This window comes from Colobus angolensis, unplaced genomic scaffold (genome assembly GCF_000951035.1).
Source record: "Colobus angolensis palliatus isolate OR3802 unplaced genomic scaffold, Cang.pa_1.0 Scaffold118, whole genome shotgun sequence".
NCBI lineage: Eukaryota > Metazoa > Chordata > Mammalia > Primates > Cercopithecidae > Colobus > Colobus angolensis.
Genome location: NW_012112919.1, coordinates 817,185 through 840,788, shown reverse-complemented (window position 1 = coordinate 840,788; position 23,604 = coordinate 817,185). Strand labels below are relative to the sequence as shown.

At 40.6% G+C, this 23,604-nt stretch overlaps 1 protein-coding gene across 4 annotated transcripts in view; it reads right to left on the bottom strand.

Moving 5' to 3' along the window:
• Nucleotides 1-23,604, bottom strand: part of CTNNA2 (catenin (cadherin-associated protein), alpha 2) — a 1,182,142-nt gene that overhangs the window by 786,682 nt on the left and 371,856 nt on the right. For all 4 annotated transcript variants that reach the window (XM_011963728.1, XM_011963709.1, XM_011963731.1 and 1 more), the window contains exons 4-6: nt 17,674-17,840; nt 5,801-5,920; nt 1,412-1,678 (exon numbers count right to left, since the gene is read on the bottom strand). In XM_011963728.1, coding sequence (XP_011819118.1) covers nt 1,412-1,678; nt 5,801-5,920; nt 17,674-17,840 — 554 coding nt within the window. The remainder of the gene's footprint in view (nt 1-1,411; nt 1,679-5,800; nt 5,921-17,673; nt 17,841-23,604) is intronic.

Below are 23,604 nucleotides of genomic sequence, written 5' to 3'. Positions count from 1 at the left end.
TATGGTGTGAGACACATATAACTAATTGTAGAAGTATGGGAAAGAGGAGAGACCACTGTGAAAATGGTAAGAGCTATCTGAATATGAAGTAGTAAAATTATTCCTCAATTATATCATCCATCTCCAAGCCTTGAACAATCATTGCTTTGCTTTTGGACCTTTTTACCAACTGTTAACTAGTTATTTCTTGCCGAAAATTCACATCAACATATTCAAAAGCAAGCTCATCATCTTTCTTCACTACCCTTAAGTAACCTATTTTTCTTCTATGAATTCCTGTAACATTGTGTTTAATCAATTAAATGGTGTTTAGTGCATTCTACTTCCTTCATCTCCCCTGCAGGATTATATAACCCTGGAAAGTAGATGTTAATTATTTATAAATCTTTATAGGCTTTCATTGATCCTAAGATAAAGAAATTCCAACTTCTCACAAGTCCTCTGACCCGGGGGAAGCAAGGGCTGTCATCCCGGGGTGTTGATGACATGTGTGCAACCTTCTCACTCACACTGATGCTTCACATATGGCTCAGCACAGTGAACAATCCTCCTTGCTTTTTCCCTCACTTTGACACACCTCCGGAAACAGCCAGTGTAGAATGTAGGACTTTCACAGAACTAACACAGGCACTTCCCAGAGGGGCCGTTCTAAGGAAGACCAGGGTCCTGTGTGGGATCATAGGGCAATGGACTTTATCACTGATATAAAACAAGAAACGGATGGCAGCTTTTCACCCAGGCACAACATGGAGGCAACGTACATCTAGGCTGCCCATAACATGTGCCCCTTTAATAATAAAGATGATTGCCAAATTATCAACTATCCCTAAAATAGCCTGTAAGGTATCTCATCCTTTACCTGGAAGGAATTGGGCACTCTTAAATACAGTTGTTTCTTTTTTTTTTTTTTTCTTTTCTTTTTCCTTTTTTTTTCTTTCCCCTCCGAGACGGCGTTTCACTGTTGTTGCCCAGGCTGGAGTGCAATGACACGATCTCGGCGCACCACAACCTCCGCCTCCCGAGTTTAAGCGATTCTCCTGCCTCAGCCTCCCAAGTAGCTGGGATTACTGGCATTCACCACCACGCCCGGCTAATTTTTTATATTTTTAGTAGAGATGGGGTTTCTCCATGTTCAAACTCATGACCTCAGGTGATCCACCCACCTCAGCCTCCCTAAGTACTGGGATTACAGGCGTGAGCCACTATGGCCACATTTTCTTTAAAGACAAGTGATAATGGCTCAGCCAATATATTACAGACATGCATTATGTAATTTATCTTACTATTAAAACCTCCAAAAGAGAAAAATCAATGTAAATTATTGTAGTGGCCCTTCATCCCCAACATGCTTTTCTTTGTTTTTTGTCAGCACCGGCGCCCACCCCTCTGTGTACCTCACCAGGATGCTTACGTCAAACTCGTTAAGAGCCGCAGCCAGCTCGCCAATGCCCGTGTGGCCTTTGGCTTCGTCAGTGGGCGAGGTAGCTTGAGCAGCATTGGAGATGCCAGCGATGGCCTCCTGGACTTGTTTGAACACATAATCTCGGTTGGCTCTAGTAGCGGCAACATCTGGGTGGCGGAGAAATGCTTGAGAGGCAGTGTACAGCATTGTGGCATTCTTCTTCAGAGCCCCTCGGGCGGCTGCCATCTCATCTCGACAATGAGGATCCTTCAGCTCCTGTGTGTGTAACACATGAAAGCTGTCACATACATGAAATTTGCATGGAAATATTTGCAACAGAGCTTGGAGTCACAGACTCTTAGTAACACACTGAACTTCAGAAACCCTTATGCTGTTTCTAGCTGCCAGGCCTTTGCATATACTGTTTTGTTTGTTTGTTTTATAGAGACAGAGTCTGGCTCTATCACCTAGGTTGGAGTACAGTGGTATCATCAAAGCTCACTGCAGCCTCCATCTCCTGGGCCCAAGTGATCCTCCCTCTTCAACCTTTTAAGTGGCTAGAACTACAGGTGCATGCTTCCACACCTGGCTAGCTAAAAAAAAAAAAAAAAAAAAAGTTGTGGAAGTGGGGTCTGGCTATGTTGCCCAGGTGGGCCTTGAAATCCTGGCCTCAAGGGAATCTCCCACCTCTGCTTCCCAAAGTGCTGGAATTACAGCCATGAGTGACCACGACTGGCCTACTGTCCCTTTTATGTGAAATGCCTGAGCTTTCCTCCTCTGCCCTACCCTTTCACCTGACAGGGCTCCACTGACTTGGCACATCCTCCACCCAACTTTCTAAGCTGTGTCCCCTTTTATCTGTTCCCACAAGACACTATTCCTCTCCTATCACTAACACTTATCCTACTTTACTGTATTATTTGAGCATATATTTTTCTTCTATAATGTGCCTCTAATGACAGCAGGGAGCCCTAGTTGTCTTATTCAGTGGCTCTTCAGTCATTAGCACAGTGGCTGGCCTATAAGAGGCATTCAATAAAATATTGCTGAAAGAATATAAAAACCAAGCCACTAACAAGGTAAGCTGATTGCATGGGCCACAGAGTAAGTTATGAACAGAGAGAAAACCTGAAAACATCAGTCTTCTGAGGCCCTACTTGCCTCCATATTCAATTACTGTTACAAACCTGGGAAACCAAACTTCTGATTTTTGCTCAGCACATCAATGTCCCTTCATTATCATTTTCAGAATAGGGTCCTTTCTTTGTTGTTGTTGACAGCCTCTAATGGCAGCTCATCATTAAGTTTAGAGAACAGAAAATAACAGGCCAAAGATGATTTGTTTTCCTAGTTTTGGATGACAAAATAATACCACTAGGGAGTCTCTTTATTTCCATCTTTAAAGACTGTTGTTGAGAAAATGTTCACGCGATTTTCAGAAATGTCAAAGCGGTGTTGCTCTCTGAGAGCCATGCAGGATTGCCAGCTGTGTATCTCTAGGAGAATATTCTTCCAGCTGGAAAACATCAGTAAAGGGTATTTGAATCACTGGGCTTCTCATCCTATTTGCTCATTTGGCATATGATGGATGAATGACCTGGTAACAAGAAATGGCATCTTCTGTTTTGTTGGTCAAAATAATTCTGAGACAAACACATCATATTTTATATCTATGATTTTCAAGAAAATTGGTAATAAATAATGAACAATTTATTGAACTATCTTTTTTCCTCTTTAAGCATTAAAAGATGGATGCTAGGTAACACAATCTCTAAATTGGGATTATTTAATTTGAGGCCCAGAGATGAAAATGGATAAACAGGTAACAAATATTTGAATGTATTCTCTACGCAGGGCAATGACTTAGGCACGAGAGGTAGGTTTCTCCTAAACAGTCATGAAAGCCTTTATTAATATCAAAACATCTGGTCCAGAAATTCCATTCCTGGGTATCTATACTGAAAAAAAAATAATAAAATGATAAAATAGATCTAAATACACAAGTGAGAAATGCGGGTTGCGCAAATCTCTCCATAAAGATACTTGAAGAAACATGTTTTAACCATAAGAAAAAAACTGGAAACAATCTAAATATTGAATTATCAAGAATTGGTTGAAAAAAAACTACTGAAACCTTCATATTGGAGTATATGATGATTAAAATTCGTTTCTAAAAATTAATAACATGAATACTATTTATAAGATAAAAAGCAGAACACAATATGCATATTTGTATGCATAGTTTGATTTTAAATACATTAAGATGTGAAGCTAAATATCTGAAAGAAAATATACCAAAATATCAGCACCATATTCTTTGTGGGTGGTAGGGCATGATGTGTTTTTCCCCTTTCTTTCTGTTCTACTGTTTTTCTAAATTTTCTTGAAAGAGTCTGAACTAACAATCAACTAAAGTATTAATGAAGCAAAAATAAATACTGTAGGTATTTTCATATGAACATCATCTATATTCTCATGGCTTTTAATGTCAGCTACATGCTGATGACCCACATTTCTATCTCCAGGCCACACTTCTCTTCTATTTGATGTTTCAATGTAGGTATCTCAAAATCAACATATCTGTGTTGGTTATTTTAGGTGTCCACTTGACTGGATTGAGGAGTGTCTAGAAGGCTGATGAAGCATTATTTCGAATGTGTCACTGTGAGAGTGTTTTAGGAGGCAACCAGCATGTGAGCCAGTGAATTAAATAGAGAAGCTTCACCCTCAATGTAGGTGGGCACCATCCAGTGGGCTGAGGGCAAAGATAGAACAAAAAGGTGGAGGAAGCATGAATTCATTCTCTGTCTCCCTTTCAGAGCAGAATGCCCTTCTCCTCCTGCCCTTGGACATCAGAACACCAGGTTCCTAGGCTTCTAGACTCTGGGGCCTGCACCAGTAGTCTCCTGGGCTCTCTATCTCTCTCTCACTATTCAGAGTAACTTTGCTCCTGTTTATATTACACATCGGGCTACCATACAAGATTCCCTTCGAACAAGGAATTCTGCTGATAAAAACATACTTAAAAATAACCACATATACGAAAATCACATTTATGTGCCTGTCTCACAAAGGACTAGCTCTTGGTTAAGTTCCTAATCCCAGCCTCACTTAAGCCTGGCACAGAATGAACATTCAACAAATGTTTGTTGAGTGGAACTTTCCTGTTGGTCGGAGAGAAAGTTAGAGAAACTACGAATGGCCCAAAATATTTTTAAAAATTTGGAAGCAGTCAAGAGGATGGGTGAAAGGATTTTAGGAGATCCTTCCACATTTGGAAATATTTTTTTCTATGGCAAAAGTATAAAAACCCACTCTGTGGGAACAAAATACTAAAGGTATCCAGTGAGCAAACAGAGCTAGTTGAAACTGAGAAATCCCTAGGCAAAAGGGAGGCTGATATGGTCTGGCTCTGCATCCCCACTCAAATCTCATTTTGAATTGTAACCCCCACATGTGGAGGGAGGGACCTATAATCCCCACGTGTGGAAGGAGGGAGGTGATTGGATCATCGGGGCGGTTTCCTCCATGCTGTTCTCGTGATAGAGAGTGAGTTCCCACGGGGTCTGATGGTTTTATAAGGCAGTTTTCCCTGCTCTTGCTCACTCTCTCTCCTGCTGCCTTGTGAAGAAGGTGCCTACCTCCCTTTCCACCATGATTGTAAGTTTCCTGAGGCCTCCCCAGCCATGTGGAACTGTGGGTCAATTAAATCTCCTTTCTTTATAAATTACCCAGTCTCAGGGCAGTTCTTTGTAACAGCATGAGAACGAACTAATACTGAGGCTGAGGAGATCCCAGGTCACACAGCATCATCACAGTGACTCACGCTTGCCTGAGCTCTTCTCACCCCTTTTTCCCTTCCTCCCCTCCCCTTTTCCCCCTGTTCTCTCTCTCTTTCTCCATCCCCCTCTGTGTCTTTCCTCTCATTTTGTTCATGTTTTCTTCTTCTCTTTCATAAAAATTTCACCCCACATACTACATATCCTGGGAGTGCATATGTGTGGTGGTATTCACAAGACTAGGAGACAAAAAGTAAGGGCAAAGGGTGACATCCAGAGACTGACCACAGCACCACCCCACAGTTTAATAATTTTCATTTGACGTCAGAGCTGTGTTCCTACAGTGGATAGAAGATTAGAGTGTAATAGGGCTAGCAGGGTGGGTCCCATCAGTGAAGCAAGTAATCTGTGGCCTGCATATAGGTAGGGGCCAGAGATTGGCCCAGAGCCCACCGTGGCACCACAACTGGCCCCTGCAGGAAACAGTCTTTGTCATCACAGGTTCTTAGGGCATTTGATAGCAAGCAGACGCAGTTGATCCATTGTTCAGGCCTATAAAGCTACGGGGTTATGTAAACTCACCCATTTTCTCCCCTAGCATTTCCAAAATCTTTCCCACCTGTTGTCTTCTTGCTGCTACATAGTTAAGTTTCACCATCTCTTTTCCAAACTCTTTAAAACGGTTTGCAAGGTCTTGCTCATTTGTAGCATTTTTGACAGCTTCCAGGGCCTCTTCCACCTGCAGTGGTGAAAAACAACATACTTATTAGTGGATAGTATTTAAATATTATTCAACATGTTAGAAATGGAATTTGCACACAAAAAATCTAAAACACTAGTATGTGTTAACATGTAAATGAAAAAATAGGAGAAGAGTTCCTCTAACAATCATGTGTAGTCAGATTAAATAGTTGTTCAAGACTTAAACAATATTTTGTATACAAAAGAAAATAATTGCTGAGCTCCTGGTGCATATAAAATCCTGTATTTATTATATTTTATTAAAGTATGATTTGGAAAGAATATCAACCTTTAAGTAGAAACACTAAGGAAAATATATTTGAGAAAAAATACTGAGGTTTAGAAAAAAATCTAGAAGCCTTCAGAAGAGAAAATGGTTTACAAACAAAAGACTGGAGAAATTCCTGAGCTGCTAAAAATTTAGGACAGCATGAATCTGCAACCAATGTTGACAACATCTCTAGGACAGGGACTAAAGGGATTTTTTTTTTTTTTTTTTTTTTTTTGAGACAGAGTCTCGCTCTGTCGCCCAGGCTGGAGTGCAGTGGCGCAATCTCAGCTCACTGCAAGCTCTGCCTCCTGGATTCAAGCCATTCTCCTGCCTCTGCCTCCCTAGTAGCTGGGACTACAGGTGCCCACCACCATGTCCGGCTAAATATTTTTTGTGTGTGTGTGTATTTTTAGTAGAGACGGGGTTTCACCGTGTTAGCCAGGATGGTCTTGATCTCCTGACCCTGTGATCCACCCACCTCAGCCTCCCAAAGTGCTGGGATTACAGACGTGAGCCATCGCACCCAACCTAAAGGGATTATAATTTTAAGCTGAGTTTATACCTCTCCATCCAATGGAAAGAGGAAATATTGTTTCCTTGAAAGCAAGTGAATTTGAAGTTTTGTTGCTACCTGACTGACAGGGACTTAGCGGACTCCTTCACCACAATATCTTAATTTTAGTTAATTGTATCCACAGATGGGATAACTTAAAGGTTTACCAATTGTGGATTTTTTCACACCATATTGAAGTTAAGATCATTGTGGAGGGGAGAATAAAACTTCTCAAAACTTAAATTATTTATAAAGGAATTTTGATGCTCTACCACTAAGGTGGTATCAATTGTAGTGGAATGGAGGTGGACAGGATGATGGCAAGCACACTGCCCTACCAATGTGCCATGCTTCCAAATCCCCACAAACTGTCTCACTGAACTCTTCCATAGTAGCATTGGACCTGAATTGTGAATTCCATCAAAATTCCTTTATAAATAATTTAAGTTTTGAGAAGTATTATTCTCCCCTCCACAATGATCTTAACTTCAATATGGTATGAAAAATTCCACAATTCGTAAACCTTTAAGTTATCCCACCTGTGGATACAATTAACTAAAATTAAGATATTGTGGTGAAGGAGTCCGCTAAGTCCCTGTCAGTCCGATAGCATCTTTATAGAAATAATTTCATCAGTGGAAATAGCCAAGAACACGGTCCTGAGTGAATAAAGCACAAGACAGACATGTTTTTGGAAAATCAACTGTTCTTAAACATGAAGGGAGTCTGATAGAGGCCCCTAACTAGTTCCATTTCCTGAGAGAGGAATGGAGCGGAGCGCTAAGGCAGCTTTGAAAGAAAGAGGAATGAGAAATGCAGGAAATACTTGGGCAGAATTCAGATAGGCTCTTGCTTAATTTTGGGCAAATGAAAGGGCATTATACAGACAGTGCATTGTTTGACAATTCTGAAACACAAATGACAACTACAATGGCTGAAAATAGCCACAGATTATATTAACTCAAATCTGAACTTAATTGAGGCTTGACACAATCACAAAGGTGGCTAATTTCACTTCCTTATCAAGTGCACTGAGCAAAGGAAGAGAATATGTATCTAAGCCAGTAATAATGAATATCATCAAGTCTTTTGTCCCAGAGATATGTAATACCATTCAATTTACCAAATAGGCTAACTCCTTTTAGTAAGGAAAGAGTGGTAGCAAGCAAAGGAAGTAATCTGGAATGATACCAGTGGCGGGGGTTGAGAGGGAGGTTAATCTAGATGCCACATAATGCTTATGTGCTGGATTGGGAAATTTAAGTTTCCATTCTCAATTTCTATGGAAAGCATGCATCTTCTTTTTTTTCTAATTATAAAAATATGAAATGATGATGTAACTCCTCAATGTTAGTCATTCTCAATTCCTATTAGGCTCGAATAGTGCTCATGTAAAAAAGGAAGTACAGTTGAAAAAGGAACTGTCATGTGTTAGGTTTTTTAGGCACTCAAGTCAAATTATATTTTATGGTATGGAAAGGCACTTTTAAAACATTTTTATAGTTTAATGAGACTCTCGTACCTCAAATCTTTGAAACACCAAAATCAATGGTGTTGTACATTCTAATAGATTTATAATCATCTTAACTCGGCTATCAACAGCATCATTGAAAGGACAGTTCTTGGCAGCTAATTTGTTCCTGCTGCTTATTTGAGATGTAAATCTCTTCTCGGGACATAAAAACTGGTTTCAGGGAAGAGCAAAATAATTATCTCAGAGGGAGCTAAATTCTGGATTTGTTTTCTAATATATATAAAACAGGCTTCTTATCGGCTATTAATCAAACCAATTTAGAATATTTATTTTACAGTGTTACACATAACTTATTTTCTCAGTGGTTTTCTCTGAAGAATCTAGATGCCAGTTTTAATTTGTTCTTATAATTCAATAAAATATTTCTCCAAAGAAACACCAAGCAAGAATGGGTCTTTCCGTGTAAAGGTAAACTTAATTATATGCAGAGTTTGAATCCAGAAGGATCTAAGAAGTCTAAAAGTTCTCATAAAGAATCATGGGGCAGAATCGGTCCAAGGTCCCACAGAAATAAAGGAAATGGAACCAAAGTCTGGATTATGGGCACACACTGCTAGTAGACAGATGAGAGATGGAGATGGATGGATGGATGGATAGACAGATGGACGGATAGGATAGACAGACAGATTAGATAGATAGACGATTGATAGGTGATAGAATATTGAAGGGACATAGAAAAAGAAGAAAAAACAAGTTTAGTGAACAGACACTATTGACAATTCAAAATTAATATAAAAATTAAGTCTTTATTTTTGAACAGTCAAGGATCTTTTGTTCTTTCCAGGCAGCTAGAGAAAGAAAATGGACTCCTATGGGCCAAACAAATACCTTGCTCTCAAACATTAACTGTTCATGGAGGAGTTAAAGACTGCCAGTTGAACAAAAAGCAGAAGATACAGAAGAAGAGCAGGAGACACTTTAACCAAGATACACCTGTGTGGGCCCCAGCATGAAGAATGTTAAGTACAACTGTGTGATCAGATTGGTCTGGATTTGAATCCCAACGATGTCCTTGGCAAGCTCTGTGATCCTGGCAAGCTACTTCACCTCTCCAATCCTCACATCTTCATTAATAAAATGAGGATAATAATGTCTACACACTATGCACAGGTTTTGTGGGAATTAAAGGAGATAATAAATGCAAAATATCAAATGCTTAGCAAAATGTATGGCAAGCATTAGGGGCTCATTAAATAGAGATACCAACTTGCTGCATGGGGGGAAAATGCCTTAATAATTTTGAAGATGAAAATTTCTGTCTTACTCTTGGAAAGTCTGCAGATGACAGGGGCACTGGGAGGACTAGAAAGAAAGCTGCAGAGAAACTACAGGCAGTGGGCTGCCTAGTGATGGCTCTAAGAAGGATACTGGTGTCAACGGCTGAGCCCTTTGATAAGGGGGAGGTTTGGAAGACTCTTATGCCCTGGATTGGGAAATGATTTCTAATGAGCTGACATAAAGGGATCGCTCAGAGGCAGCTGTCATACCCTTTCCTGTTAAAAATGCCCTCTTGATCTTGGACATTACAGCTAGCCATTCTTCTCCCACTGACCAGGCTGGGCTTATAAACACCAAAGCCAGAACTCTTTGCTGAACCATATATTTTTGTCCTTAATATTTATAACCAGTGAATAGATAAAGCTGAAAAGACTGACACTTCCAGAAAAGACACTAACCCACTACAACCCAATTTAGTGGGTTAAGAAATTGTTTTCAGAACTTGTCACTTACGACTCTTAAAATCTTGGCCTTCTCACAGGCCTGTTCAAAATAGCCTGTACCCCCATTCCTAAAGCAAGCATGTCTATCCCTATTATTTAGTCTAGAACTGTGTCATATTGTTTGAGATAGTAAATCAGTGTCTAATTTTCCTGATTGAAACTTTACTTATTTACTTCAATATAAAAAAGCAGCCCTATAATTCATTTATTCATTAAGTATTTATGCAGAATCTACCACGAGGTTGGCATCTGGGGATGGGATAGTGTGGAACTGAGGAGTCTGATACATCCCCGCCCACACTGTGTGTTCCGGTTCTCTGTAGAAAATTGCTGGCCATTCCATTACTAGAAATCATTGTTGTTATGACTACCATTTCTGTTTGGACAGACTGACCCCATTCCAGAGTTTTACTATTGATACCTAAGTTGACTGGATTTTAAGTGACACTGACAAAACTATTTAATGGATCATATGTAAATCTCTTGTTAGAGTCTACTTTTACAGGGAAATTAAAAAATCTCTATCTTGGAAAAGGAGTTGGCCAAATGCATGAAAGAATGAATGCATGTAAGACCCACCATCTAACTACTGTACTTATTTAATCATATACTCTGGTATGGCCATTGGTGTCTCAGCATTATCATACTTTATATTTCTGCCCCATAAGGATACGTTGGTCTTCTTGATTCAATTGTGTCTTTCCTTATCAACAAGGGAAGAAAAAAATGATTTCATCAAAAGCAAAGAACAATTACATGCTAGCGTCATTGATGCTTCAAGTGTCTTGTTATAGAAAGTACAATTTAGTTTATTACATATTTCCAAAGTTATTTTCAGTTTGTGCAAAAAAAAAGACCCCAGTGTCATTGAGTTCTTATGATATACAAGGCAGTGTTCCAAATGGTTTACATCTATCTTATTTAGTCCCAAAAACCAGCTCTTCGAATTTGATACTTTTCTTATTCCCATACGCTTATCCAGTAGAGACTGAAATCAGAGCAGAGAAGTTGTGTAACCTGTCAGAAGTCTCGCAGCAAGTAAGTGTAGGAGCCTGGATTTGAGCCCAGGTAGTTTGCTCTAGAGCCCATACTCAATTTCTGAGCTATGCTGCATTTATTTTTCAGAAAGAGTGTGTTTCTAAAGCCTTGCCCCATATGATTAGTCTCCAGGTTCTATTCATTCTACCTCTATAGCCTGAGTATCTGTAAAATCTACCTCTTTTTCACAATACACACTGCCATTGCCTTAGCCAGCTTTTCATTCATTAATGGGCATGGATAACTTCAATAGTCTCTTTATGTGTCCCTCTTCTAATTCCTTCTCCACGTTGCTACCATAATTACTTTTCTAAATCACTAATCTGAATCAAATTCTTAGCACTACTCAATGGCTCCCCATAATCTATACCTAGAGTGCAAACTAATTATCATGTTATCCAAGACCCTCCATAACCTGGATCTCTCTGTTCAACTTGTTATTGCCTCTCCCTCCCCACCTTGCCCACTATGCTTCAACAATAGAATCACTGGTGTTTCAAACACTCCAAGACTCCTCTCTTAATCTCATGTCTTTGTTCTTTCTTTGCTTCACAAAGCTCTCTGTAGTTGAAATCTGTTGCCTAATCTGAATCTGTTATCTCCCTTCTTACGGTAATAGAACCCTATTTTCCTTCAGTAACATACTCTTTTCCTGCATAGGCTATTAAATCCAAATTTACCTTTTCTGCTTGCACTGTGAAAATATGGATGGGCCCCTGAAATATTACTCCTTTCCAAGTTGGCCTGATGTTAAGCTTTGTCAGTGGAGAGTGTTGCATAGATGCTGCCAGAGGAAAGGGTTTGGTTCCTGGTTCTGGTGTGCTCCTTCAACGGGCTCCTGTAGCAGGGGAAGCTTCTCCAGCACCAGGCGGCCAGCAGCTTCCGCTCAGTATGCCCCGCTGGGCAATTCTGTAGCAGAATGTCTCCAGTAAGACACCCTTCCAGGAGCAGCTTTCCTCAGCAATCCAAAGGGCAGATTTCTAGCAAGCTCCATTATATTGTGTGGCACCTTAGTGACTCCTTTGTCATCAAGTGACAAAAGGCCACACCCTCCAACAACTGGATCTCAGGCCTGGTAGGGTGGGGTCCTCCCTAGACTGCCCTATGCCAGCCCCAGGGGTAGCAGTGCCTCCTCATATCTGCCATTCCCATATTCCTTAGCGTTCTCGTCACTTCTTATGAGCTAATCCCTTGTTATTACAAACTGCTATTAGAGTTAAGAATTACTTAAATGTTCCCTGTTTAAATGACTGCGTGGTTGTGTTCTCATCATTGGACAGAATGATTCATCCCCCAACTCTTCGATGGGGCCAACTCTTTCCAGTTATCCCCAACTTTCAGCCCCCAGCTTGGACTTGAGACTCTGACTTATTGAATCTATGCCCAGCCATAGGTTCGAGGAGAGGCAAACCTCATTTAGTTCAATGAGACCCAATCTTGAGACCTCCCTCTCTCAATCACATCATCCTTTCTCGTATTATCCTAAATTGTGCAGCAATACAATATGGTTAAACTGATCCCATTTCCAGCTTGGGGTGAGCAAACAGCAGGAGTCCTGATCATGTTAACTAAGAAATTAGCATACTGTGTTATCCCTCTAAATAATTAACTCAGAGATATGCACATGACTGAGAGACCAACTGTGCCTAATAAGATTGTAGAACTTTTTTTTTTTTTTAGAGCTATCAGGAAAGAGAATTTCTTCTTTTGTGCTATCTTTAGTCTAGGATCATGCAACCTTCAAAATGGTTGGCAAGTGCTTTGAGACTATGAGGCCCCCTATAAGGGGCTACAGAGAACAGAGTCCTCAGTGAGGAGGAAAAAGAAAGAGAAACCTGGTCTTTGTCATGCGTTTGCAGCTTGATCAAGCTTTGCCTGAAGCTATTGCCTCTGGACTTTTAATTTGGTGAGACAAAATATTCCCTTTTCAAAAAACTAGGTAGAATTAGGTTTTTTGTTATTTATGAAAGAAAGCATCATAATTATATGTTCCTTCTGGGTGAGACTACAGCAATATGCACCCTTTCCTAACATGCATTGCACTCTATGCTAATGTCCTAATGTCTCCCCAGTAGCCTGTAAGGTTTTGAAGGCAGGAGCCTAGTCTTATTCACCCTTGAAGTAATGCATCTTGGCACAGTGTTTTGCCTATGGTCAGCACTTAATAAGTGGTTCTTAAATGTATAACTGAGTAAATAAATAAATTATGAACAATGCAGCTGCATGAAGTTAATACCATGATAGCTATGACAGAAAAGACATGCTAAAAACCAGGGCCATGTTTTCTGCATTTATAATGAGAGACAAGGCTATTTTATAATACCAATTGACTGTTGTTATTCAAACACAAGAGCCACATTAGAACTTCAGGACTAAACAGCAGACTTGAGAAATAATACACTACTGAGGCTGCATGAGGCTATTTGATGCTAAACTCACAAAGTGACAGTTAATGTTAAGATCATTATGTCTCACCAATGCCCCCCTCCGCCTGCCACATTAGAACAGCAGCACTATATTTGACCTCTGGTAGCCACTAAGGAAACTTGACTTCTTGAGAAGCTGACTAAGGGTTGCTATTTTCTATCTTGCTATTCCATTTTCTAGAGAGAAATTATCAACTATTCAAGGACATCATTATCCCACGATCTAGCCTGAGGATAGAAAGGTGATTGTTTTCTCTGACATACACATCTAGATGAGTTTATGTGTCATGCTATCGCTCATGCTAATAATTGACAATATAATCTGATTACATCAGTTCAGAGCCCAGGGAAAATAAATGTCTCTCTCCATGATCACTGATTGCCACGCAGAGTTCCTTTAAAATTCCAGGATGCCACATATCAACTTAACACACTGACAATGTGAACTGATTGCAGGATATTCCAGGTATCTGGCTAGGAAATCATTTGCCAGCAGCCTCAACAATAAAATTGATTATAATTCAGTATTTTTAAATGGTGTCTGAAATGTAAATGATTACTTTAGCTTTACTCAGGAGCATTAAATTCTCGCTTGGGTGCTAAGTGGGCACTAGAACTGTAAGTCACCTACTGTTCTACCACTATCCTCCTGAATTTAAAATAACAGCAGCAGCAAAAGCCTTTTGCAGTCATGTGAATCTTTAATATAATATACTCAAAGAGAACTCAATATTAAAGTACCACAAATACTTGCATGATAGAACAAGTAGCAAACAAGTAGCATAACTTGAGCACTAAGACATCTATGTGTTATCTGAGAAGAACTTCTCAGTAGCCATATGCATTTAAGTTTCTAAATGTAATTGTCAAGTAGCAAAATGCAGAGACCTACACACTGCCAAGCCACATGACCTTGGCAGGGCTCCTAATCCCTCACTCATTTTTAGAGGCTGAACAGCATTTGCCCATGATTACTTAAGTGACTATACTTCATCAACCTGGTGAACTGCTAATGAAAAAATGTGAATATAAGTTGCTGCGAAACAAGGTAATTCTCTCCATGTTCCTCCAAGTTACTCAGAGATGAGAAAAATTAACATCTGGAAAGAACGCAAATAAAACTTTGACATATGGCCTAAAAGATAAAAAGTAGAATATTATATGTAACACTTAAAGGTAAAAGAGATATGTCGCAGTTAACACAGCAGGAGGCTCTATTCTCACTACAGGGTATTACTCAATCTGAACCCTACTAGAAAACCAGAGTCACTACTTGACTCTTATGAGAAAGCAACTGTCACTCTTTTCTTTCTCACCTATGTTTTATCATCCAGGTGGTAAAGAAACTCATTGTTTATTTAAAAAATCCTTGAGAAAGGTGTAAATATTTTCTAACTTGCTTCATCAAAACACATAAAGATATTTGATACGTTCTTCATCCTGCGTTACAGAAAAACAAATAAATAGAAGCTTGCAGACAGTACATTTCTTTATCAGTCCTGAGAAGATACGCTTCTTCGCAAAAGAACTGACATACTATTGAGTAGAACTATGTGCTACATTTGTTTGCAACGAATTACTGACATACTCTTTTTTGCGGGGGGTGGGTAGGGGCAAGAGCTCATGAGAGAAAACACCTGACAGCACCAGGAACTGTAGTTTCTCATTTGCTCCACAAGATAGCAACATTCCACCACAGCTGTTTGCCACAGACATGCGCTCTAAGTAGAACAAATGTGTTATTTAGTCTACAATCATTTTTAATTTTACTACTGACAGTCTGACAGGACTACTTAATATTGCCAGGTTGACCTTTCCATGATTTTGTGCTAAATCGTTTTTTTTTTTTTAACTTCCCTTACTCGGCTCTGTGGAGAAGAGATTGCAATTGATTCCCCATTACATTAGGCTTCTGTGATCTGATGAGCCAACGGTACTGGTCAAAACAGGTGGGCTGAGAGGCAGGACTGCAGGAGGCAACTGGTACCACACATGGCGTCATCGCCCTGGATTTATCACTCTTTCCGAGTGTGGAGTGTAGGCAGTTCAGCAAGGATATTCAGCCCATCATCACTCCCTGACAGTTGCTGACAGGGCCTTCCACAGCACAGCACAACACAGCAAACAATGACATGTGAGATGTAAGGTTAATTTTTTTTAGGTTCAGTCCTATTGTTTCCTTGCTGGGGTAAAGGAAGATTGTCCTTCTGTGGAAAGACTTATCTTAAAATATTGCCTTCGAAGACTAACTAGGCTGTGAGGGAAAGATAACAAAACATGCTTGAGAAGTAAGTTTTGTGTAACTGAAAAGATGCATATAACAGAGATGGGCTGGAGGAATGGCAGCCAGTATGGCAGCCTACAAGTGGTTCCAGTGATCTTATACTGCCTACTCAGCTGCCATTGACAGGACACTCACTTTGTGCCATTCTCTGGGATAAGTGCTTCATAGGAATCGTCCCCATTCAAACCTCCCCACCACCTGAGGGCTGCACTGCCATTAGTCCCACTTTACCAGATGAGATATCTCAGATTTACCTGGTAGGTTGCCACACAGATGGTAAGTAGATACCAAACCAAGATTAAACCCAGTTAGTCTGACTCTAGCAGCTAAATGGTTAATTATAGTATATATTGTACTGCCCTTCAACAGCCTCTGAAATAGGTAAAGTCTCTCCTCAAACTGCTCACCTCATCCAATTTCAAGAGCCTTTCCTGGCTTTGCAGAACCCATTCCCTGAAAAATTCCTAAGAAAAAACAAAACAAACAAACAAACAAACTTCCAAACAGTTTCTTGGTGTCCCTTGCTCCTCAGGAACCTGTATAGAAGCCATAAAGAGACATGCTTCCTTATGTCTATGACCTCGGAGCTCAGACTGTAGGTGTTGGAATTTGAGGCCTTTCATATTTTTCCAGAATTTATATAAAACTTGGAAATCTTGGCTACTTTATTGGGGATAGCTTGTGTAAAAGATCCTGTCCAAGGTTTTTTGACAGAGAATAGTTATGATTTAAGTAATTTCTTGGTGATTCCTCCTACTGAACAAACCTGAGCTCAACGGTGAGGTGAGAACAGGCTCTCGTTATTCATTTCCTATCTCCCCGGCCCCTCCTCATAACCTGTTTTCACTGATAAAGAAAATAAGACAGGAAGATTGGCTGATAGGAAACATGATAATCCAGGAAAGCCCAGAACAGTGGGGGAACCAAGCAAGCAATTGGTTGGTTCTCCAAAAAGGAAACTGTGGCTTGCATCTCATCATCTAAGGACCCTGCAATCAGTCCAGAGTTAGTGCCAATTGTTCAGGAATCATATTTCAATGAGGGTATGGTATAGGAATTCTCTAAGCAGAGGCCATATTCCCAAGCAGCTAAGTTACATCATCTTTGTTAAAGTGTTGAACCATCCTTGTTGCAACTAGATACCAATCAGCAAATAGGAAAACAGAAAAAGGACCAGTACTTAAGGACTGGGGAGGTAGCCTTAATCACTATTCCATTAAAATTTGTGATGAGAGCAGGGCTTCACTTCTACTAGGAAACAAAAGAATTAAAAGAAACCATGAAAAGCAAGGCACATATAATGGTGTTCTATGGGTTAGTGGGACAAGCATGTGTCCACCGAAAGAACCAATCCAGATATTTTAGATGCCAGGCTTGGTGAAACCAGATTGACCTTAGCCATGGGAAATGTGGATGGGGCCCCTTTTCATTGCCAATATATGGTTCAAAATCCATATATCTACAGGAGAGCAAGGCTAGAGTAGATAGCAAAATATATTCAACATGTAATCCACACTAAGGTGGGCACAGGTGGTCAGCTACTCAGCAGAGCTGACCCCAACCTGAACTATCACATGGAACAACATTGCTCTGAATCTTGAGACAGGACAAAGGCAGGTCCACCCCGTCCAGCCTCTGTAGCCTAAAAGAATGTACTGTTACACACTCCAGGACGTAAGGAGAAATCTAAACTCTCAGTTTTTAGGAAAAAAATAATAATTCAAGTGAGTCTTACAAAACTCTTTGAATATATTATTGAATATAATGTTATTATTAGAAAAAGTTGGGGGTGGGCACCACATGGGTAGGTAACGAAGTGATCTGGTGAGCAATGAAACATCTAGAGTAGAGGCCAGAGCTGTAATACACATGGTCAAGATTGCCACTCACATAAAGAAAGTTTTGATAAGTTCTACATACGTACAATTTTCAGATGGGATAAAAGTCTCATGACATCTGCCATGTCCGCCAGGATGAGTAAGCGTGTCACCGCGGAGAGCAAAGCCCTTGCCGCCCGCACCATGGTGCCGCGCTTTACCGACGAGCATGGGTCATCAGCAAACTCGGAGGAGGCGATGCGCATCGTCTCACCTGGAAGACAGACACGGAGAGGCAGGTGGGTAGACAAGAGGCTTAGAGGCTGGCCATCCTAAAGATCTGGGAATGGACTATTACTGTTTTTATTGCAAAACTCTGATGACCAGGTGGTATTTCTGCCACCTCTATTGCAGCAAAGAGCCCTTTGAGTCAAGTACATCAGTACATGTGGATAAGTGCTGTGGACCAAACAAGGTGCTCATTTCACACTGAAGTATGAAGTCATGCTTTTGATATCAATAAGGAATATATTTAATTCCATTTGTCTAATAGTTGAGATGGATTTGCCTTGAGCTTAATCATCCTCTCTCCGCATTTGCCTTGGAACCAATGATACCAGGCAACTTACCATGCAACTCACTGAAGTTACTGACAGTTGAAGTACAAAGTTAATTGTCCCACAGAGAATTGAAAGTTAAGACCTTGGCCTCGTTAACACTGTACTCTTAATTGAGCTAATCAGACAAGAACACCTCACAGAAGCACCCAAGATCCAATCTTGTAATCCTCTTAGTAACCTGTTTGCCAATATAGAGAACATTTAGAAGAGAACTGAACCAATTAAACAAATGTTTACTAAACACACACTTGTGTCAAATTCTGTACTAGGCTCTGGGATTACAAAGTTGACTAAGAACATCCAGGCACAAGGAGTTCACAGTCTCACGAGTAAACAGGTATGTCGACACATAATCAGAATACAGTAATTAAGTGCCACAAGAGACAAGATTAAGAATGTAGGCAATGGAGAGAGGACAAATATTTGCTCATTTAGTGGGAGACTAGGGGGAAGTTGTCCATTTTAATGGGATGCAAAAAGAAAGAGGTGTTCACCAGGAAAACAAAGGTGGGGAGGAGATCTCAGGCAGCATGAACACTTTGTGGGCTCTGAAGCCTGGAGCCCCATGCTGAGTACAGAGAACTGCAGTTCTCTGGAAGGCCCCACCAGGAAGGGGGCTGGAGAAAGGCAGTAATGCCTGGAACACCATGTAAGAGGTTTGGACTGTACCCTCAGCAGGGTGGGAAGTTACAGTAATAGATTTTTATTTTTAGAAGATTATTTTAGTCATATTACATAAAATAAACTGGAGGGGAAGAAGACCAGGACAGAGAAATCAGTTAACAGGGTAAATGCAGTTTTAGTCTAAGAGAGCAGTGGTGAGAGCCTGGACCAAGGAGATTGGAGAGGAAGGGAGTATAAAATGCATCTGTGTGACGCAACCAACCAATCTAAGGGCTGATTAGATGTGAAGACCAGATAAAAGGTTCAAGCTGATGATGAGGGCTGACACAATACCAGAGTCAGGTATATATTTGCACCAAGGGACCCTGGAGTGGGAAACAAAGAGGTAATTAACAATGATTGAGACTGATAACCAATCAGTGTGTGAATATCCACTTTGGGGAGTGAAAACTGCGAGAAAGCACAAATGGAGCTTCATATAGCAAAGTGTACACAGGGGTATAAAAGCTTCAATAAACTTGAAGAACAAACAGTTAATAAGACAGATTTTTTAACTCAAGATCAAACAATTTATTCAATTTTTATAGTAATGATTACTACTCACTAAGCAAAATCTAGCTCATTTAAATAAAGCCAATGATAGCATGGAAAGTCTGTGCATCTTGTAATTAATCCTAAGTTATAAGAAAAAATAAAAATCACCTCTTACCATTTTATAGGCCAATCAGAATAAAAAGTAATTTTCTCAGCTAGTGTGGTAGTTATTTAAACCCTCACAGTGATACTTTTTATACTTGGGAATGTGGGCGTATAAGGAAATATATTGCACTGTTGGATTTTTTAAAGAGGCTACCATCTACAATAAGCATTTTATATTGCTAACCAGCTTAGTCTTTTCCTAGGCACAAACAAATAGTTTGATATATAACAACAACATGGGAGAAACTTAAAAATTCATTACTCTAGTGGCACAATGATGAATTTTCAAGATGTATGGTCCTAGAGCTCAATCCAAGTGTCCCATCCTTGCCACAGGGTTACACACATCTCCTCCTCTTGCCCCTCCTCCTCATAAATAAAAAGAGTCATTGGCAAATACCTGTGTGGTGGGGGGAAGAAAGCCACCTTTCCCCTACTTTATACAGTGGAGGTAGAAAGAACATTATACATCAAGGTAAATCCAACAAACTATTGAGAAAGGCACCACAAGTAGAGCTAGACAAATTTGTGTAAGATACTAATAGATAAGTCAGTTACTGTTGAAATAGATGCACTTATTCAAGGGAAAGGGAGATTTATTCTGCACATGAACCCAGGTAGCTACATGGTTGATCCCAGTTCCTGCAGGTTAAATCGGTATGAACCCTAGCATGGCTAAGAGTAGGTCACTCAGGTAGGGCTACTGGCAGAACAGAAAGCCCCAGGAGGAGAGGCCAGTCACACCCCTTCCCTGCAGGTGGAGCTTGTGGCTTACTTGAAGAACCATGCCTAATCCAATATATTTTCAAGTTGAGATTGAACATTCGGAATGGACCAACGTCATTCCAGAAGACAGGTCTTGCCAGAACGAGGGGCTCTGGAGGGCCCGGAACGACTCCTTCCATCTGTCTTAGCAGCACCATCGGGCATCTGGCAGAAGCGTACTGGCGCTTCATGCAGATGCCAACCATCTGGTCAGCAATACTGCTTCAAAGCTGATGGGTGACATGTGTCAGTGCAGAGCTCCTAGGTGGAGCTAATCAGCCTGAGGCCCAGAGCAGGCACCCCAAGAGTGGCTCAGCAGATGTCCTTGAGAGGGAGACAGGGAAGAGACAGAGAGAGAGAGAGAGAGAGAAAGAGAGAGAGAGAGAAAGAGAGAGAGAGAGACCCACGTTTGAAAATGCCATCTGCCTTTCTGGATGGAAAACTCAAACTAAATTCTGAGATTATTCTAAGATAAATAGAAGATGATTTCATTCAATGTAAATTAAACTAAAAGCTCATTTTAAGCAGATACCAATGATTTCACGTTGTTAAGGATGCCAAAGGAAAGGCAACCTCAAATCAGCTATAATTTTAATACGTCTTATGTCCCTGCAGCTTTAAGATTACTGAAGCAAACTGCTAGGCAAGTTTATCAGAATAAAATTAGCTTACTTTCCCGGGAATGTAGAGAAAAGTGCTTTTTCTATAAGATTGAAATATTTCGCTAAGAAATAGCATGCATGCGTAAGAGGGAAGTGAAGAGAGGGTGCAAGAGATCTGCCTGCTTCTTTTATATACATTCTTGTTCAATCCCATGTACTTGATTATAGATCTAACTCAGAGCAGCATTTCTATAGTAAAGCCTTTGATGTCCTCAGGCCACTACTACCTGCTGAAGAGAAGAAAAATTAACATTACCAAATAAGGGACCAAGGGAAAATAACAATTTTAACATGTATGTAGTGCTTCTATATAAAGGCTTATTATATAAGTATTGTTCTAAAAGCTTTACATGTATTAACTCACGGATGGAAAAGGATAAACAAAGTCACATTGACCCGGGTTCAGATCTCGACTCCACCTCAACTATTACCAAATATGTGAGCTAGTGCTTATTCAACCTTTGTGTTTCAGTCTGGTCAACTGTGAAATGACAGGGAAAATAATGATAGCTGCCTCACAGACTGCCATGAGAGTTAAAATTAGAGATGATGCATTCAAACACCCAACATAGGGCCTTACCCATAAAGGGTGATCATTATTCATTAATACCACTACTATCACGACCACTTCAAGCCTCCAAAATGCGGTAAGAAGAGTTGGTGAACTCCTAGTTACAGGTTTAAAAGTGTATGTTTTGGATGGTTTCACTTCTTGTGTTTCTTCCTTAGAAGCAAGACAACATATGTTCAATAAAAGTACTTATTGCTTGAAGATAGAATATATACAAAAAAAATGGTGCTTGGCTTTTAAATCAGTGCTTATTCTGGTTCCTAGGCTACCCTGAAGGCATTCAGATGAATACATAATTGTGCATCAGGTTGAGGTAAGATCAATTCAAATGTGGAATGATGCAGGCCAGTAATAATAAATACAAGAAAAGGATGGCATGGGCCGGGCATGGTGACTCACGCCTGTAATCCCAGCACTTTGGAAGGCCAAGGTGGGTCGATGACCTGAGGTTGGGAGTTCAAGACTAGCCTGACCAACATGGAGAAACTCCATCTCTACTAAAAATACAAAATTAGCCGGGGGTGGTGGCGCATGCCTGTAACCCCAACTACTCAGGAGGCTGATACAGGAGAATCGCTTGAACCTGGGAGGCGGAGGTTGCAGTGAGCCGAGATCATGCCACTGCACTCCAGCCTGGGCAACAAGAGCAAAACTCCGTCTCAAAAAAAAGGAGAAAAGAAAAGTATGGCATGTGGAACATAGAGCCTTAGGAATAAAAAAGTCAGGTAGGAATCAGGTCATGAACCAAAATGGCACAAATATCCTGTGCCTCATTCCTTGAAGGCAGAGGCCTGCATGTAAGGTCAGCACTCTAAATGCTTGACAACTGAACTGCTGAAAAACTGTGAGCAGTAAGTGAAAAAGTGTGGTGAAAAGCAAGATTCAAAGAGTGCTAGGTGAAGAAGATGAAAACTTCAGAATTGTTGATGGTCTTAGAGGCTGAAGAGGATTTGACTCATCTTTTTTATCCAGCCTGGTCAACACAGTGAGACCCTATCTCTACAAAAAATTTTAAAAATCAAATTGCCAGGGCAGTCCCTGCTACTCTAAAGGCTGAGGCAGGAGGATGGCTTAAGCACAGGAGTTTGAGGCTGCAGTGAGCTATCATTGCACCACTGCACTCCCGTTTGTGTGACTGAGTGAGACCTGTCTCAAAAAAACAAAACAAGGTGCAGTGGCTCACGCCTGTAATCCCAGCACTTTGGGAGGCCGAGGCAGGTGGATCACTTGAGGTCAGGAGTTCGAGACTAGTCTGGCCAACATGGTGAAAGCGTGTCTCTACTGAAAATACAAAAAAATTAGCCAGGGGTGGTGGCAGGTGCCTATAGTCCCAGCTACCAGGGAGCCTGAGGCAGAAGAATTGCTTGAATCTAGGAAGTAGAGGTTGCAGTGAGCCGAGATTTCACCATTGCACTCAGCCTGGGCAACAAGGGTGAAACTCTGGCTGGGCACGGTGGCTCACACCTGTAATCCCAACACTTTGGGCAGCTGAGGCGGGTGGATCATGCGGTCAAGAGATCGAGACCATCCTGACCAATATGGTGAAACCCTGTCTCTACTAAAAATACAAAAATTAGCTGGGCATGGTGGTGTGCACCTGTAGTCCCAGCTACTTGGGAGGCTGAGGCAGGAGAATCGCTTGAACCCGGGAGGCATCGGTTGCAGTGAGCCGAGATCGTGCCACTGCACTCCAGCCTGGTGACAGAGCAAGACTCTGTCTCAAAAAAGTTAAACTCCAACTCAAAACAAAACAAACAAAAAAACTTTTCTTTTCACTCTTTCAGCAATGGCAAGCACTGGACTTACTCCCTGGAATCAAATGATGAAAACTGAAACTAGTGTGAGAATGAAAATGAAGAAAAAGGCAAACCACAGAGCAAATGTAATGAAACAGCCAGAATAAGAGCAGATTAAGACATGAAAAGCCACGTAGGGAAAGGAATTTCAATGTATTTCCTATACCTTACATGGTAATTTACATTGTCAACATTTTTGCTATAAAATAAGTATGTGGTCCTTAAGAGAACTAAAAAAATACAATTAAAAGAAGCCAAAAGAGCATTCACATCTTAATAACCAAGGACAATAGCTGACAAG